General features: G+C 46.9%; 1 protein-coding gene across 1 annotated transcript; it reads right to left on the bottom strand.

The window, feature by feature from the left end:
• Positions 1-787: 787 nt before the first annotated feature.
• LOC149339674 (basic phospholipase A2 PA-5) lies at positions 788-12,865 on the bottom strand (the record flags this gene model as incomplete). The annotated part of the gene is made up of 3 exons (XM_089550541.1): positions 788-1,000; positions 4,363-4,472; positions 12,564-12,865. Coding segments are annotated over 3 exons (582 nt in total), but the record flags the coding sequence as incomplete, so codon positions are not given.
• Between the last annotated feature and the right edge of the window lie 7,075 nt (positions 12,866-19,940).

Here is a 19,940-nt window from a genome sequence, read left to right as displayed (position 1 = left end):
GCTGGCAGCTGCCCTGTTAATGTACTGCCAGCTCTACGCTTCGGATACTTTATTAGCTTAGCTTCCAGGAAGAAGCCTGTGCCCGGTGAGGGAGCCATGTACACAGGCGCCTTCTTCCTTATAAATGTCGCCTGCGGTTCGGGAACGACCAGGCTGAGAGTCGTCTGCCGCTCCGGTGCCGGCGAGGTCGAAACCTTGCCCGCTGCACCATGGTCCTCTGGAGTATGGCTCGGTGCCACAGTGGTATTTGAAAATTCAGACCTCTCTGGATACAGTGTCTGTAGTGCATGAGGCTCCCCAGTCACCACGAGGGCTCCCGCATCAACATAACCACTGTCGGGAGACTTTAGTCCTCCGGATGAAACCTCCGGCTGAGGAAGCTGGATGCCGCTGTCTGCCGCCAACGGAGGGAGTTCTCGTGGATCAACCGCTGTGGGTCGCGTTGACCTCTCGTATTCCGACTTCGTCGGCAACGTCTTTTGCGTTTTCTTGGCGCCAACAACGTGTCGCGTCTTGCCGACACTCTTGACGGGTGTCACCGAAGGGGACGTCGGGAACCAAATGGCTGTCCAGGGAGTCGAGCCTTGCCGGGGTCTCTTGTACCTCCAGCCCGGCCGTCGAGCAGCGGGCGGGTGTCCCGGAGGCCGCCGGCGTGCTTTGACCTTTCGCCTCTTGTGGATTCCGCCGTGCGCCGAGTCGTAGGGCTGCAGGTGCGGCGGCAGCAGCAGGGCCGTCGTGGGCGTCGGTCCCCGCGCGTTCAGGTGCGCGAGTCCATTGTGGTATCGGTCCGCACCCTGCCCCCAATGGAGAGGGGCAGGGCTCGTTAATTGCTATCTCTTCTTGCCGTGCAGGAAGCCGTGGAAGGCGGCGAACTTGCTGTGCTGGCAGGTGACCCTCCGGCGCGGGCACGGGTAGCGGCTCACGCAGTTGGCGAACTCCAGGTCGCACTGGCACAGCTGCTGGCCGCAGTGGGCGTGCGGACTCAGCGACGACGGGTGCGCTGCATGCGGGGGGAGCCGAGAAAGCACACGTTGGGCACACCGCGGGTGGTAACGAATTGAGAAATGTAACAACAACAATAAAAAAGCTGGGCAATTCGGCCTAAATGCATCTGTCTAAACAGCTCAAAGTGACACGAACAGTGACAATGACTTTTTTTTTTAATGCGATGCATTTATAAGGTCAACTCTTGGCATTTTCTGCTGTATGGTGTAGCCTGGATTGATATGCGGTGGTATGCAGGAGAGACCAAAAAAATGAAGATTTCTAGAATGCAGTCTTATCCAGGTAGGCCTAAAAGAATAGAATGAGAGAGAAGACGAAGAGAAACAATGGATAAGAAGGGCCGCTTGGTACTCGGGAGTTATATTAGGAAATATAAGATGGCGACGTAGTTAGTGGAGCAAGACGCTCGATGCTCGCGCTAGGGCCTCCGGTCATTAACATCACATCATCGCCATCATTCGTATATTCGAATGTATAATATAAAGGGCATTTGAGTGCAAGTGTTTGCGCTGCTAACCCCATGCCGCCAGAGAAGAGGTCTCGGACGAATGGATCAGGACGACCGCTCGGTGCTGAGGCCCAGTGGCGTAGTCAGAAATTTTATTCGGGGGGGGGGGGGGGAGGGGGGGGGGGCAATATATATTAAGGAATCTTTGTCGTTTAAGAACCTCTACATTTTTGTACATATGCAACGGCCAGGGAACAATCTCAATGACGCTGTCCTTCGTTTCAGTGTACTGCGCAGCAGTAGCTGTCACCGGCCATGCATTGCGAGTAATTGCAGCGAAATTTTAGTCGCAACAGCGAGCACATGTAAAAACGAGGAGTTCTGCAAAACATACATTAGAAGTGCGAAGATAAAATGGAGTATTAGAAATGCGAAGGTACTTGATAAAGGACAAAAAAGTGTCACTGGAAATAAAGTCATTGTATCTATACACAAAACCTCGCAAACAAGATATTTAAATACACGTGTCTCCATTAAATCTACGTATCTAAGCAAAAGTCACTCTATATAGTGCGTCAAACAAGCGCAATCACAGATAGTAAACTTTATACACGGAAAGACAGACGATCTGGGCAAGGACAAAACTATGATAGCAGAAGTCGCGATATGTACTTGGGCCATGCTGCAGTCGGTGACAGTTTGAAAAAATTTCGAGGGGTGGGGGTTAAGCCCCATAAGCCTCCCCCCTGGCTACGCCCCTGCTGAGGCCTATTGACAAATCCTCTGAAGAAAGATGGATAGCTGGGCAGCGCTCGTCAGTGTCGTCTCGTACTTCTATATTTCGTTCATTTCGCGCTGTACTACTCACAGTGAGAAATCATAGCCGGTACAGCGCGCGACTGTATCACCGCCAGCGACAGCGACAGGGTCCCGCTTAAATATGCATATGTGGTGTGGTGCTATATGGTAGCTGTGTCTAGTAGTGGCTTGCGATGGGGCAATCCCTCATTGGTTCGATGATAGGGCTCTTTGGCGATGACATTTTCTTTTATATATCTACTACTTGATTGCGAACATTTGCGAACGCTAAAATCTTTCACGATTATTTCAGGATGCAGATTTCCCTTTAGGTTACCTATAGTATGCACAATGCGGTAAATAGAAGGGCACATGCTGCACCAGCCAGGACACGTAAATACTGCCCCAGAAGTAATATTTTCTCCTGCTTCTGCTGTGCTCGCGATACTTTTCTCCTCTTGAGTAGCATACTTTTCTAATGACATGTCCAATTTGTCGCAACTCAGCGCAGTTGTTTCCGGCTTTTCCTCTGTTCGTGTCCGTTTGAGCTGTTCAGCAGCATTTCTAGCAAGCGCATCGACGTATACGGCGTCGATGTGCAGTTTCGAACTGGTGTGCACTTACAGTACTTTACCTACCGTGTCGCACACGTGGTACTCAAAGTGTCTTACTGTAGAAGAATCGGTTTGCGAAGCTGCCACAATTATCGGTTTTCTTAGTGGCAGCTTCGCTGTGGGACTACTCTAGTCAGTATCCTCCGATCATTAAGTTCGAGCACCGATGTACTGAGCCGGCAAGGAGTGTCGTATCTGATTGATTCTTTGTTGCCTTTGCTATTGGTTGCTTCTTCGTGACTGATAACAGTCAAGAAATGGTAACTGTCCGGCTACGGTATCAGAGGCTACTCTGGCCGATAGTAGGGTGAGAAAGAATGAATTAAAATAAGGATCGTTCCAAAAATGAGTATAGATCGCTAACAGAGCACACCAAGGGAAAAATTGCGTTACATTAATATTTTTGGCAACATAGTTTGGTGAGTTGACCGCTATTCGAATGCGTTCCGGGAAAAAAGCGCATAGTATTTCCGCTTTTGAATTTTGTTCTTCCCAGAGATGACGGGCTAGCCTTTACTACGGATGATTAGCACGTTTGTGCCGAATACACCGAGCGTTATTTCGCTCAGAGAAAATTGATGAAATATTCTCCCGGCTACACCGCTGTCCTGTTCTTGCACAAATTTCGCATGGAGGTGGAATTTAGTGTCGATTTTGTTTTACTGTACGTTTTGGTCGACTCGCCTGAATCAGCGAGAATCAATCGGAAGTTCGCATCTTGTGCAACGATGCAGGGATCAAATCAGACGGTTTCTCAACAACTGTACCCGTAGTGCCATCTTTCGGACCCGAATAGTTGAGAAGCGCTCTTCATTTCGTGTCTCGCGTTTCGTCTGCGTTCTTTATTCTGCCGCCGACAAGAGATGGCGCTGCCAGTACAGCTGTCGCGGAACCGCCCTTTTTGGTCCAGGAATATCGCATGCAGAAACGTGAGAATATGGAGGGGAAAAAAAAAAAAACGTATTATTTTTTCCTCCATATTCTCACGTTTGTGCATGTGATATATCCGAACCAAAAGGGCGGGTCCGCAACAGCTGTACTGGCAGCGCCATCTCTTGTCGGCGGCAGAATAAAGAACGCAGACGAAACTCGAGACACGAAATGAAAAGCGCTTCTCAACTATTCGGGCCCAAGAGATGGCACTACCGGTACAGTTGTTGAGAAACCGTCTAATGTTTTTTTTTTTTGTCCTCCATGCGTGAGAACTACTTTCGCTTCATAACGGCTTACATACTGTTTCATTAAAAACGCTTTCTCTTTCTCTCTCGCTGCCTGTTTCTAATGATTTCGGGCCAGTATTTATTATCGAAAACTGTCGAATTAATATAGGGCGTTCTTGGTCGGTTTTCAACTTTTGAGAGTTTGCATTCTCGAGGTAAACGGCTTTTTTTTTGCGGACGCCTCCGCGTACGACCGCGCGCTGCCTCAAAGCAATCCCCCGTGCCACCCCAAAGTTGCAAACGCGGGCCCCGCCGCCAAGCGAGGAGCGTGTCTGACCGCAGTGTGCCATGCCGGGCGTGAGGCAGTGCCAGTCGTAGGGCAGCAGGTACAGGGACAGCTTGGAGCAGGGGGACTGCGAGTAGCACCAGTCGTGCTCCAGGCAGCAGCTGCGAGGATAGACATGAACACGAACAGGCATATGCAGTACGCAATGCAGGTCGAGTGAAGAAAAAGCAAACAACCACAACACAGACAGCTGTTGAAAGCAGCAAGAACAGCGCTCCGTGTGTGTCGTTTCCTTTCTTTGTGTTCGTCTTTTGCGCTGAACCAAGTTTCAACTATGTTCCACCAACTAGCCCAGCACGAAGTTTTGTTAAAGCAAGAACAGAAGCAAAAAGTTTAGGGATTAGGAATTATTTCAATTAATATGGTAGTTTGTTCTCGTCTTGACAGAATCACTGGACTACACCAGAGATAAAGTATTTATTTATTTATTAATGCTGTCAACCCTCATTTGAGGGTCATTACAGGGAGGGAAAATGAAGAAACGAAATGCATATATACACAAGAATGAACAAGCCTCTTCGAGCATACATTATAAGAGAGCATAAAAACGCAACACAATTCACACCACTGTAGAGCCACGTGCTATACAAAAAGAAATATTTGACAGTCAGTTACTCGCACATATACAGGAATCTCACGCCTAGACGGAATCCCCAAGTGCATTCAGGAATGCCGCTACACCTGTAGACTCAGCAAAATGAGCGGGCAATTTATTCCAGTGCTCAATAGCGTCCGGAAAAAGTGAGCAGCGAAAGACGTTAGTTCGGGTCAAGTATGGCCGAATCGCTTTGTGGTGATTAAGGCGGGAGCTCAGTCTACCTGGGTTTTCAGCGCGGAAAACAAATTGGTGTTAATTTATTAGTTTTGCATGTTTTTGCGTAGAATTGTTTAACCGTTCACGTCTTAACTATGCGCTCTGAGGTTCACCTGCAGCTGTGCATATATGCCCAACTGTGGGTGAAGTTGTAGGTGGCAGTAGCAGCTTCTTGATCGCGGTCGAAGGAACCCGCCTCTTTTGGTTGCGCGCTTAAAGGTATGTCCTCTCGTTACAGTGAATATGAAGCAAATCAGTCACCGATATACTCTCAAAACAACAATAACGTAAGAAAAAAATTACGTGTAAAAACGACACATTGTCACTCAAGTGTTTCGATTACTTGTTTCCTCAAAATTACAGCGGATAGCTTTCCTTACTTTTTATTCGGTTTAACTCTTTCTTTGCCGTGGCAGTAATGAACATTTGTATTGGATCTTTTGTGTTTTTTTTTTGCTAAAAATAATACCGTAGTTAAAATGCCATAACACATCAAAATCAAGCAAACTGAGAGTAAATTCTTACAATGTGCTCTTAGCATAGTGTTATTAAGGTCTAAATTGCCGTTTCATTTGTCAAAAACGAAAGTCGAGGAAAATTACACCAATCAATTGTTACGTTATGGTTTAAATATAGACAGAAAAATACTCAAATATTTCGAAAAATACAACTTATCGCTTCTTTCGTGCTTTAGTGCATTCATGTTAAATAACTCAGGCTTTTTTTCGCAAAGAAACTTAATTTACAAATACTACAATGCTTGTCATTAAAAACTAAATAAATGTGCTTCTGAGTGGTGGTAATTTCGATAAAATTGTGAAAGTTTAATGCCCAAGAAAAACAGTAAAATACAAAAAATTGCTGCGTTGATAGCAAAACCGCGAATTGCGTGCCTCTATATACAAGAATAAATTACCAAAAATTTAATGACGTGTACGAATTATTTCAAATAGCTCTATACATAACTATAAAGCTCCAGCGGAAGAAAAATTTGCACCCTGTCTCGTCGTCGAGAGCAGGTGTAAGCACAAAATGCGTTTCGGGAAAAGTGTAGCACATTCTACTGTTATAAAAAGCATTGTCGTGTTTCTGCCGACGTCATATAGCTTTCTCGTTGAATAATTGAAAATTATACCGACCACTGAAGCTCGAAACCTATCTCTCCCTTATCCTCTATGCCCAAACTCTTCACTTACAAAATAAATGTTCTTACTACTATTACTATATAGAACCGCAAAGCTATTGAATTCATTTCAACAGAACGTAATTATTTCATGCTCAATACAATGATAATTCAGTAAATGGCCGTCTATTTGGGCTGACCCCATATTGTCGGAAATAATACACATGCTTGTTATACGAAGTGCTTAACTAATACGACGCTCAAGACAAAGCTGATTATTTAAATGTTGAAGGTAGAACTTTTAAGCATTATTCGTGGAGTGTTGATTGGAATTGCAGTGATTGGAGAAAAAAATTTACTCTTTTTAAAATTCTAGCTCAGAAAAGAGGCACAAACTTACAGAACCTTGAGATTAAACCTCTTTGTGCAACCACAAATTGCCTACACGCCAAAATACTCAGATATCTATGCCAACTGACAACTCACCACCACGGCGCGTTGGTACGCTTTTCATAGCTGGTGTATAAAGATGAGCACGAAGTATGAGTTAGGCGAGAATGTCATTGTGCTGTGTTTAATGCTCTCTTCAAGACTTTACTGTAGCCTCCTTCTGTAGTGCTTATAGAGAGCTTCTGTTCTCATCTGGCGCTTCTGGTAATTAGATGTTTATTTGAACGCTAAAGCAAAAGTTGCGCATATTTTGTGGGCTTCGCGGAGATTTAAGAGTGTTACCATGACGTTTATTCTGAACAGTACAAATGATTTTCGGACAGAAACTTGCATAACCTAAAGATATGTTCTTAAATGTATTTTGCATGCAATGATATGCATGCAGTGAAGATCTTGTACAGTCGTGAGCAAAAGTGGTATACAACACGCAGCCGGTGGCAGAGCTCGGGAAAACTGCATCGAAACGCCATCTAGCCACAGCGACAGGGGTCGCGACAGCTCAAGGCGGACCCATCTTATCTGCAGGCATGTAAGTTGAATCCTTTCGGTGTGTCGCGCTACCGCTCGAATGCCTAGCGGTGCCGCAGCAGAACCGTACCTGTGGCACCATTTTTATTTATTTTTGCTGTACAGCGATCAAGATACCACGGACGGCCGGCGCTTGCTCCGGAGTGAGACTGATATCGCGCCAGAGCGTTTAGGCGAGAAGGAGCGCGACGCATCAAGCCGAGCTATATCTGACAAGCTTGTCGATAAAATGGGGCACTGCCATGTTTGTCTCAATCCCAGATAGCTGTCGCTAGATGGCGTTCTAATGCAGTTTTCCTGAGCATGCTCGCAACTGACACCACCCCGTTTCAAAGGGGGCGCTCCTAACCATCCGTCCGTCCGTCCGTCCGTCCGTCCGTCCGTCCGTCCGTCCGTCCGTCCGTCCGCCCGCCCGCCCGTCCGTCCGTCCGTCCGTCCGTCCGTCCGTCCGTCCGTCCGTCCGTCCATCCATCCATCCATCCATCCATCCATCCATCGATCCATCCATCCATCCATCCATCCATCCATCCATCCATCCATCCATCCATCCATCCATCCATCCATCCATCCATCCATCCATCCATCCATCCATCCATCCATCCATCCATCCATCCATCCATCCATCCATCCATCCATCCATCCATCCATCCATCCATCCATCCATCCATCCATCCATCCATCCATCCATCCATCCATCCATCCATCCATCCATCCATCCATCCATCCATCCATCCATCCATCCATCCATCCATCCATCCATCCATCCATCCATCCATCCATCCATCCATCCATCCATCCATCCATCCATCCATCCATCCATCCATCCATCCATCCATCCATCCATCCATCCATCCATCCATCCATCCATCCATCCATCCATCCATCCATCCATCCATCCATCCATCCATCCATCCATCCATCCATCCATCCATCCATCCATCCATCCATCCATCCATCCATCCATCCATCCATCCATCCATCCATCCATCCATCCATCCATCCATCCATCCATCCATCCATCCATCCATCCATCCATCCATCCATCCATCCATCCATCCATCCATCCATCCATCCATCCATCCATCCATCCATCCATCCATCCATCCATCCATCCATCCATCCATCCATCCATCCATCCATCCATCCATCCATCCATCCATCCATCCATCCATCCATCCATCCATCCATCCATCCATCCATCCATCCATCCATCCATCCATCCATCCATCCATCCATCCATCCATCCATCCATCCATCCATCCATCCATCCATCCATCCATCCATCCATCCATCCATCCATCCATCCATCCATCCATCCATCCATCCATCCATCCATCCATCCATCCATCCATCCATCCATCCATCCATCCATCCATCCATCCATCCATCCATCCATCCATCCATCCATCCATCCATCCATCCATCCATCCATCCATCCATCCATCCATCCATCCATCCATCCATCCATCCATCCATCCATCCATCCATCCATCCATCCATCCATCCATCCATCCATCCATCCATCCATCCATCCATCCATCCATCCATCCATCCATCCATCCATCCATCCATCCATCCATCCATCCATCCATCCATCCATCCATCCATCCATCCATCCATCCATCCATCCATCCATCCATCCATCCATCCATCCATCCATCCATCCATCCATCCATCCATCCATCCATCCATCCATCCATCCATCCATCCATCCATCCATCCATCCATCCATCCATCCATCCATCCATCCATCCATCCATCCATCCATCCATCCATCCATCCATCCATCCATCCATCCATCCATCCATCCATCCATCCATCCATCCATCCATCCATCCATCCATCCATCCATCCATCCATCCATCCATCCATCCATCCATCCATCCATCCATCCATCCATCCATCCATCCATCCATCCATCCATCCATCCATCCATCCATCCATCCATCCATCCATCCATCCATCCATCCATCCATCCATCCATCCATCCATCCATCCATCCATCCATCCATCCATCCATCCATCCATCCATCCATCCATCCATCCATCCATCCATCCATCCATCCATCCATCCATCCATCCATCCATCCATCCATCCATCCATCCATCCATCCATCCATCCATCCATCCATCCATCCATCCATCCATCCATCCATCCATCCATCCATCCATCCATCCATCCATCCTGAGCTCCGCCGCCGGCTGCGTGTTGTATACCACTTTTGCTCACGACTGTACACACAACATACTGCACTGTGATAAATATTATGTCCGAAAAAAAAAGCGGAAGGGTTGGGCGGTGAGGCTGTGGCAATGGTTCGGGCGGAAAATTCCAGAAAGAGTCTGCTTCATGTTCGGCATTAGGTCCTCAACATTTTTTGGAAGATATTATTGTAAATCTGTCACGCAGTGCAACAAAAAGCTTTTCGTACTTAAAGCTATTGGCGTTACAAATAAAAATATTTACTGCAGAGATTAGCGAGGCATTGAGTGAAATAGTTTCACAAAACTGTAAAAACACACTGATCTCCAATGTGCCCAGGAGACAGGAAATATGGCTTCTCAATATTACCGCAAAAAAAAAAAAAGACTAGGAAACAACTTGGCTTGACTCAAACACAGATGTATTCTTAGGTGCACTACGACGCCCATGTAAATGTACAAGCCTATAAACCAACTGCTTCTTCAAGAGCGCACTTTACAATTAATTGACTCCTGCTCATGATTGCTTGCGCAGCATGTCCTTCCATACATGTTTGCTGGTATCGGCGAAAATCGTATTACCTGCGTTGCGAGAAACAGTGGGAAAAATTATTGGTCTTGTGTGCCGTATGGCCTCACTTCATAGTGCTATCTGTTTGACTGCAAAGCATCAGCTCCAGATGGACGATGTCTTCCCTCGCAAATGACCACTTTTTTTTTTTTCTAAGTTGGCTACAGCAAGTTATGGCTGCATAATGTAGATACATTGTACGTGAGGGTCATAATACTGACGACATCCATACCGCATTTTAATCACCACAATAAGTTAAACCAAACACAGGCAGAAAGCGAAGCCTTCACCTTGGTAGCAACCGATGTTCTGAAGCGCAGAACACTAATATATTGATCGTTAGGACTAAATGGGGGTTATATGACATCATCCTCAGATTTAGTGCTACTGGTAACAGCCCAAAACTTCCATATGAAGACACAACAAAGTCGCGAAACCGACGCTGCTTGCGAGAGAGCCCAGACATCGGGTAGTCTGGAATTCTGGCTATGAAAACTTCCATACTGTGCAATTTTGACTCGCATTAAAATTCAGTGCTTCGGAGCAAAGTTAAAAATTACTTCGCAACTGAAAGTTCACGTCTCAGACCCGAATACTGATGGCGTTTAGTCGAAAAAACATGGGACACTTTGGAATAGCGCGCGTTTTCTATGAGCCAGCGTGACCCATGCTTAATGGACACAATAAGGAGAGAATTACATTATTTGCGTCTATATACGTAGAGTAAAATAGATGTGTGGTTAATGTTTCTTGTTTGTTTTGCGAAAGTTCTGATAACTTCTTATCATTCCTGCGGTTTTTGTTTTGTAAAGGTTGCTTCATGGCATTACTTGCCAGCGTAAGGTGAAAACAACACACAAGTCAGAAACAAGGTGTGATCAGCTTCTGAAGTTTGTTTGTTTGTTGTGCTTAGAAAACAGTCGCGTCTATATTATTGATAGTAGTTGAAATATGCCGCAGTGTTCACGTTAAGAATAAAACTGTCCATATCTTCGTTTTCTGATAAAGTGAAAAGAGAGTAGCTAATAGCCGCAGCAGGTATCCGTCGCATGGCCCTCTCATTGACTGTATTAAGGCGAAAGCCTTTGTTGGCTCATGAGTGGCATTCGTCCGACAAGACAGATCCATAGCCAATCCAACACTAGCCACATAACAATCCATACATACATACATGGGCTAAACTGGGTAAACGGTCCTTTCTTGACTCATGAGTGGCGTCCGCAAAATAAAAAAAAAAACTAAAAGAAAAGAGAACAAAAAGAAACATAGAAATGAAACAAATAAATAATGCAAAACAAAAATGAAATAAAAATAACAAAAACAAAACAAAACGACCAAAAAAGAAAAATTGCAGGGAGAAAGGGAGGAAGGGCTTTCGAATTTCCGCTCTAAGTAGGCTCAAGTTCAATCCTGTGATTTTTTTTCGTAGTGACTGGCGCGGGGTTACTTTCGAGCCGCATAGCTTTTGCATCTATATTATTCACAGTAGCTGAAATAGGACGCAGCCTTTACGTTCAAGGACTGCCGATTCAATCTTTTACCATGATTTCATTTCTTCCTTAAGTTCCTTCTTTCCGTTTATTCTTGTCTCCCGCACTTTAATTGATGTTTTTTGAAAAAATTATGGTGGGGCATCGTAACTTGGCAATTCTGATAAAAAACGGAGCACCTTCTTGCGCTTAACATGTTTTGTCCGCTAATCTTGCCATAAAAATTAATCTTCATCTTATATTCGGCACAAAAATGACCAGCATGTCGTCAGCGTCATGCGACCTTTCCCTCAGTAATTAATAAACGACGGCCGTGATGCGGATTGCAGTACTGGCTAGCTTTTTAATTCAGAATAATGATTTAAAACGCTGTGACCATTTAAAAATGGCTGCTTCCAGTGCAGCGCTCATGTTTACTTCTAGCCGAACTTTAATCTCAAGGCAACAAGTAGATAAGTTTACCTCCCATGACTTTCGCCAAAAATTATTTTAAAAACATGAACTACGCTATAGAATATAACGCCATTTTTTAGACATTTAGGCGTTTGTTTACAACCACCAGCAGCCGTTAGAATTCCTCAACACAGTCTAATATGGATGTGGCATCTACAGCGCAGGGTTCAAACTTTGTCGCTTGCACGATTTTTTGATAATTAGGTATCTGAATTTCCCACATAATGATGTTGCTGGTAGGTACCACAGCTTACTGAACATGCAGAGTTTAGCGCACGAATCCCTCTCTTCTCCTCTCCTCCTCCCCTTTTTTTTGTGGCACTGAAACTTGTGTCACGCCGCGAACGACTATTACGGTCAAATACAGAGTTTTTACGATGTGAAGGGAACTAAAAAAAAAGACTGAGGCAGAGAGCAAGGAAGGCAATTCTGACAAAAGATGCATTAGGATCGACGTAACAAGTCGAAGGGGCAAAAAAAAAAGGCAGGAGGGACTAGAAATTGAGCACTAAAAGAGGCATCACACACACTCCAGAAGCCTGCGCATACACGTGCGTATACCTGTCGATGTGATCCACGGGCGTGCCGTCGCCCATGTACCCGCAGAAGCATCCGTATCCGCGGTAGCTGAGCGGGTTGCAGCCGGAGACGCACTTGAGCATGCTGGCCAGCTGCACGATGCTGCGGCGGGCCCTGGACCCCGCGCGGTGGGCCTTCTGCGGGGAGGGCACCTTGACCAGCAGGCTCTCCTGGCGCACTACGGGGTTGCCCTGCTTCTTCAGCAGCACGCCGCCACCACCGCCGCCGGAGTCAGCGCGGCGGCGCGAGTGCGACCGGCGCTCGCTCGACGATGACAGCAATCCTGCGATGGCGAGAAATCATCTTTCATTCATCGGCAAGTACGGTGTTAGAAATCTGGGATTGCATAGTGGAATTCGATTAATAAGAGCTTCCTGGTGCATGCGGAAGAAGCTGGGGTGTTATAGGGAGCCACCTCGTCAATGAGTGAGTGAGTGAAAAACATTTATTGCTCCAAAAATCAGGTTTTAGTAGTGGGCCAATGTCTTCATGTCTTCGGCCTCTTCACAAGGTCGGCGCCCCTATTCCAGGGCACCGCTGAGTCTTGCTGCTTCGCAGGCGTGCTGCACCAGTGCCCAATATGTGCTTTCGAGCTCGAATGTGGGACAGAGTCTCGGTGAGGATGCCAGAACATGGTTTTGCGCCATGGTCGCCGCAGGCTGCAACACAGCGCAGTTGGGCGACGCATAATACTCTTATACTGAGCAATGCAAATTGAAAACTGAAACTGACCGACTACTGTAAAGCCGGCTAATGTCAATGCTTTGAACTAATAACAATAAAAGATAACGACGAAAGAAAAGGAGGATTCAGAGCAAGTAAAGGCAGGGATGTTAACCAAACTTAGGTATGACTGACTACCGTATGTTGGAGGAAAGGGGATAAGGCGACAATATGGTGAGAAAAGAGGAGACCACGTGCAAATAAAGCAGCACACTCTAGAAGCACTTCGAAGTTCCCTGAAGGTCATTTACTCCAGGTACTAGCTGCAGCTACAAGTAAGGGAGGGGTAGGGATAATCTATTAGAGGCCAGTACTAAGGTCCCCTTATAGAAAAGCGCCCTTCCTCATTGAGTGCTTGGATACACTCGGCCTCTGCAAGTCAAGGGATTTTCTACGCCATCACACAGTGGACAAAGCGGACAAACTATTCCGCTCAAGTGTCCCCATGACTGGACTATCCGTTTGCTTGGTAGTTGTTATTCGCCCTCCCCTCCGTCTCGGTCGGTCATTATGCCGACTAGCAAAAAAAGAAGAAAAAAAAAACTGGGTGTACCCCTATGGCGAAAATAGAAGGCGCCGACCAAAAGAAATATTGTGAACAAGGCTCCGGTGGGGGAGCCGAAACGTCGTCTCATCCTTTCTTTTGGTTGGCGCCTTCTATTTTTGTCATGTACCAACCCGACGAGACGGGTTTCTGTCAGACAGTAGACTTCAAGGTGTACCCCAATTTTTTTTTTTTCAAAAATTCTAAGGTTTATGGATTTCTTTTTGGGTGAACTTCACGAGCTGTTGGTACATTATGCTTGCATTATACATATCTGACGACTTTGTCCGGTCAGCCACACATGACCGGGCAAAGTCGCATGAGCATGAGCATGAGTTAGCATGAGCCTGTCTCATAACCGTGATCTTGAATAAGCTGTACACAGATCGTTCTAAGGGCGTCAAATGTTTACAAACAACAGTGCTAAGACAACGGAAAAGAAAGAAAAAAAGGCGCAGACTTGAAGCTGACTAACAAATGGGTTGAGATGAGAAGTCTTATTTTTTATGATGCTGCAGCATAGCTAGGAGAAAGGCTGAAACGTACTCGTGCGATGTTGAGCGTAAGGCAAACAAACACAAAGCTGTCAAAGAACTAAAGGAAATAAAGGCAGGATGATTTAACGTGCATATAAAATGAAAACAACTTTCAGTGTCTGTGTAAAGGGCAGTTTCCCATCGACGAAAACACCACATGCTCCACACGGACCATCCCTCTCTTCTTCTTCAGTCCCTCATATGTATAATTCATAGAACTTCGCGCGCGAGATTCCAGAGAGCGGCTGTAGGAGACTCGCAGGGGTGGAGAGCTGGGGTTTAATTTTCGCCACCTGCTTCTTTACGCCAAATCTCGGTGCACAAACGTGATCGCATTCCACACTCAACGAAATAACGCAGCCGCAGCGGGAAATCTAACTCGAAAAGGTTATTTATGTTTCCATCTGCCGCCACTAGCTTTTAAAATGGTGCGTCAGTACGCGTTCTGGTACTGAGTGCAAGTTGAAGGTTCGTCTCTAGCCGCCGTGTCGACTGCAAAAAAGGTAAAAAAAATGTTCAAGCACTGGAATTTTGGTGCGCACAATGCACTACGACAATCCTCGTAGCCTGGGTGCGGTACTTGCTTGTAAGTGTTTCATCAAAATATATCTTTCCGATCGTCATTAATGTCTTCGACAGTTCTCCATCGACACACTTTTCTTCCATACGCCACGGAAACGTAAGTATTCTACGTCCATCAGCCCCAAAAGTGCAATTTCCTTTCTTTCTTCGAAGCAAAGTTAATCGAAATCGGAGCAGTTGTTACCTAATGAGAGCGTTTATCCGCTTCCGCGTACCCTTGGGCACACCACAGTTGGACTGCGACGGAGGTAAAAAAAGACGAGATCGAGATCTCGCAGCCTCGCAGAGGCGTCATTCCTCGAGGCGTCGCCGCCACAGTCCACCGCAACAGCAGCAGCAGCCACCATGCATCGGGCGCTCAGCCCCAATCCGTTGCGGCCCAGATGATTTAGCGACCAGAGGCAGCGCGGGTTCAGTGCACGGCTGGACGCAACAGTCCCAGGGGAGGAGGGAGGGCGCATTTTCTATGGGACGCCGCACTGCGTCTACTCGCGCACCCTTGCACGCGGCCGCCGGTGAAATCGGTCGAGGAAGCGCACCGAGCGTCGCACTGGTGCAACGACGCGCGTCTTTGTCGTGGTCGCAGCGTTACGCACGAGTAGCGGCAGCGGAGAAAGCGATCGCGTTTCTTCGCCCAAGAAGAGTGGAGAGGAGGAGGAGGAGGCGTTTTGTCGTTGAACCGAGGCGAACTCCTTTTCCTTCTCCTCCTCCTCGTCGTCTCTTGGGAGGCGCCGCAACGTTGGAATGCTCGGCGCTGGCTTTCATCAAACAGAGGCAGCATTTGTGGGACTGCTGAGTTGACTCTCGAACTGGTGCGACGTCTGATGATTGGATGACGATGGCTGTGATGATGATGATGAGTCTGAGGTCGCTTCCTTTGCAATAGGAGCTTGGTGGTACACACCTGGAACCCGCGAAAAAAGAAAATATAGAACAAACAAAAAGACTTCTAGAGCGCTGGGATGGGGACACTGATCACTGTATTCCCGCGAGAATGTCGCGCGCGCATCACCAAAGCTCCAAAAACCTTTTCGTCGATTCTGAGGATTTTCCGTATGGCTGCCCTTTCGTCCATTCGAAACCAAGCGCATTCACCAGCCTGCCCGCAGTAGCGTTCTGGCTGGCCAATAGTAAACTAACGCTGCGATAGCCGAGTTGTGTGTGCGGTCGGCATCGTTCTTAGCTAACAGTGAGCCCATTAACTGTGCTAGTTTTCTTCGCGTAGTCACTCCTGTGAGCTTTCCAGGAAAAGAAGAGTAATTTATTTGTGCACCGTCATTCGGATATGTCAATCTGGCCCCGACTGCTGACCAGTGTATGTGGCACTGTTTACATCGTGAAGCTCCCTTCTATCGAGGGCACAATTTTGTCCAAATAAATAGTTGGTCTTCAGCACTGCACGCAAATCTGCTTGCCACTCCTCTGGACTGCCTTCCGTCACCGCTACGTGACAATGTGGGGGTGGTCACAAGTTCCGCTTCCAGGCACGCCACGTAGTTTATCGGGGTAATAGAAACCAATGCTTGACTGCGACTGAGACGGTTGTATCTCGGTAGTTTTATTTGCCAACGCGTGTTCAGCCTATCTTCGTAGCGGTTGATTCAGTGACACACGCACCGCACGGAGCTGCCGTATCTCTGCCATGTGCTATTGTTGGCCACCCACTCATACGTTTCGCAAGGTAAGCTCATGTATTTTGCCTCCCTAGTATAATATCTGCGAGTTGTGCTGTTCGCGTTTCAATTGGCTTGTTCGCGTTTCAATTGACGCTGATAGTACCTTGCGAAACGTATGAGTGGGTGGCCAACAATAGCTTACGGCAGAGTACACAGCAGCAAGCAGACTCAGTGCTTACAATGTTACGTATGCTGGCAATGAATTCTTCTATAAAAAAAATGCAAGTTAATTGATGTTACTGCGAAATCACGTAAACTGAACTAATAGTCAACGTGTTCAGAAATGCCTGGCCAAGTGACTGGGCTATTTTCTCGCAAGTGTGACGAAACTAGGCTTGTAGGTGAAGGTTCTGAAGTAAAACCCCGCAAAAGACGAGACAAAAGAAGGAAACAACACAAGCGCAGATGGATTATAATTATTGTTTTTAATCCATCATTTTTTTTTGTTTGTTTAACTTTCTGAGCACCTATCAGTCGCCGCCTGTGTCTTGGCCAATCCCCCGCAGTGGGTACGTGCCATTATTTAGAGGACAACAACAACAACAACAAGAAGGGGGCTTCGCTGCTCTCGCCACTGAGGACTATGAACGCATGGCTCAAGAGGCCATTGCAAGCAACTTTTGTCCGATCAACGTGAGCAATGAGGCCATCAAAAAATGTGAAGAGGCCAACCTGACGAAACTAGCAACTTCAATCAAGAAAGGCAATGTGCTCCACCTTGAAGCCTTTTTCAAAGCCAAGACCCACAAGGATGGCTGCCCTTTCTGCGTCATCATCAGTGAGCGGAACACGTTGTAAAAGTCCCTCGGGATGTACCTCAGTCAGCGCTTGTGTTGTCTCCTTCTTTTGTCCCGTATTTCGCGCTGTTTTAACTATATTTTCTCACTTTCAAAACAAACATCACCAGCGTTTCTCGAGTACCCGAAGACCCATTCGCTCTTCCGTCGAGGAGTGAGTGGTTGACAAACTCATCGGCCACACCGACCACTACGCGCTCTAATGTGCCCTGCCTCCGCACAGTGTCTCCCGGACACTATGTCATCCCACTGGCCCTCTCTCTTGCAACCCGAGTTCGGACGCTTGCAAGCAAATATTCTAGACCCAACATTGATTCAAAAGAGAGAGAGGGAGAGGTTTATTTCTGAGAAAGGCATAGAGGTAGACCTGAAAGAAGCTTCCTTTAGTCGACCACCGCTGTCGGCCAGGCCAGGCCAGGCCAGCCCACGCCAGCCCAGGCCAGCCCAGGCCAGCCCAGGCCAGCCCAGGCCAGCCCAGGCCAGCCCAGACCAGAGGAATAGGAACTTTCCATATAACGTTCATACATCCTCGAGAACAGCCTCGAATATCGCATAATCTTCACGATAATGCGAGCGCGATCTGATCCCGTCCAGCGAGCAGAGGGCTGCCAATTTTCCTCTCGTATAGCAAACAAAGTTACAAGGCTTAACGACGGAGCCGATAAACGAAGCCCCCCCCCCCCCCTCCAAAGAAAATAAAAGAAGCGCAGCTTAACGAAGCTTAACGAAGTAATGTGTTTGTACGAGATAATAACGGAGGGGATGGAAAAGCCCGCGAAGATTGTGCGCTTCCGCGGTGTTCCTGCGACGGCCGCCTTCACCCCACGCAATTTTCTTGGAGTGAAGGTCAACCACGCCACAGCTAGGTAACAATGAATAAAACAGGGGGCGGAAGCGAAAGACACGAGAGGCTGAGAAACCAGCCCACGCGACAGCATTTGACAGAGTCGGCCTTACGCTATGTCTTAGAGCACTTCGGTAAAGCTTGCTTGCCTCTGCGCTTACGTTCATCAATTGCAGTAACACCATTCATGCCTGCCCGCAAACGCACAGATGTTCTGTGCGGAACTCTTGCTGAGAGATTTCTTGAACTGTAGCTGTCTGCCAGCGCTGTGAAAGCGGTATTCGACAGTCAATTAAACGAGCGACTCCTGGGAGTCATTTAAAGCAGCGTAAAAATTTAAGCGCTGAATTTTATGTGATTGTCAACGCTAAGAGCTCAAATCAGCCAAGCTTTGTCGATGTGCCGAGAAGCTTACTGCCGAATTCGCTCCTCTGATTGTTGTCAAAATGGACTCGTCGCAGCAATAATTGAGTGAGACGCAAGGGCTAAGTGGACTGTCGCACTCTTCGAGAATACGAAGTTGAGAACGACCTCCCACAGCCTGCCATCTATCTTTAGGCCTTGCGAGCTGTTTTATGGCTTAAGCCGCGGCCGTTTGATAGGCAAAGTATGTCCAACATTCTTGGACAGAAATATTGAAAATAAGAAAATTACAAGACTTTGTAGCAAAATCTTTCTTTTAAGGTGTTTCCATCGGTCGCATCGAACAGTTAAGACTCCCATAGAAAATTAATAGAGAACGCCTTTGACGACAGCAAAAATGTTCATAGAAAAACAAAATACGATACTGCCGTCGGTTGACCTGCGAATATATTGATTGCTATAGTAAAACCTTACATTATATGAAAAAAATTGCGTTCATAAACGGTTTCCCGCAAAAAATGCTTTCGTCTACAATTGTTGGGTATGCCTCGGCTTGAGCTACAAGCACTCTGCCAAGCTGCCGCTTTTCGTCCCTTCCGCGAACTGTCTTGTTGCTGGTCGCCTGCGATGAGTTGTGCCGTACCCCTCCGATAGCAATCGCTGCCGTGGCTGGTATAACGCGGAGATATGAGCCAAAAGAATCTTTAGGGTTTCTTTTTCTGAAGAGAGAACAAGGGAGTTTATTGAAAATGTGTTCTAAGTGTGTTCGTTCAAATTAGGCTCTAGCCTCGGTGTGTTGCAGTATTTGTTATACGTTTGATCAAAAGTAACTCGTCTGCTCCAACTGTAGCTAGAACCGGTCATGGGGATCTGAAAGCAGGGAGATGTCTACTGCGGCTGGTTTTGGCAATGGCTTTGCTTGGTTTTACTCATTCTTGTGAATTGTATCAAAAGAAGGACAACAGCTCAGTGCGCAACTGTTCCGCACACATATGCTCTCTTGTGTGAAAGCTTTTAGACGACTAGAAGAAAACGCAGAGTGGCCTGCACTTCATGATAACATTCAATAAGCTCTCTTGTAATCAGTAGGTGAAACTCCTTTTATTCCTCGAGCAGAATTATGTCAAAGCACACGAGTAAAATGTGTGCCGCACAATAAGCTTGCATCTTTCAATGGGCATGTTTTGCGAAAAACAGAACATCTCATTTTTAATTTCAGCCAACAAAACGCAGGCGCTTTTGCATTGTTGCGATTCACTCCGTAGCCTGAAATTTTGTATTCGCAGGCTGTTAG

This window comes from Amblyomma mixtum, chromosome 6 (genome assembly GCF_055824585.1).
Source record: "Amblyomma mixtum isolate Tamu chromosome 6, ASM5582458v1, whole genome shotgun sequence".
Taxonomy (NCBI): Eukaryota; Metazoa; Arthropoda; class Arachnida; order Ixodida; family Ixodidae; genus Amblyomma; species Amblyomma mixtum.
Note: the sequence above shows the minus strand (reverse complement) of the source record. Positions and strands in the feature narration are given on the sequence as shown.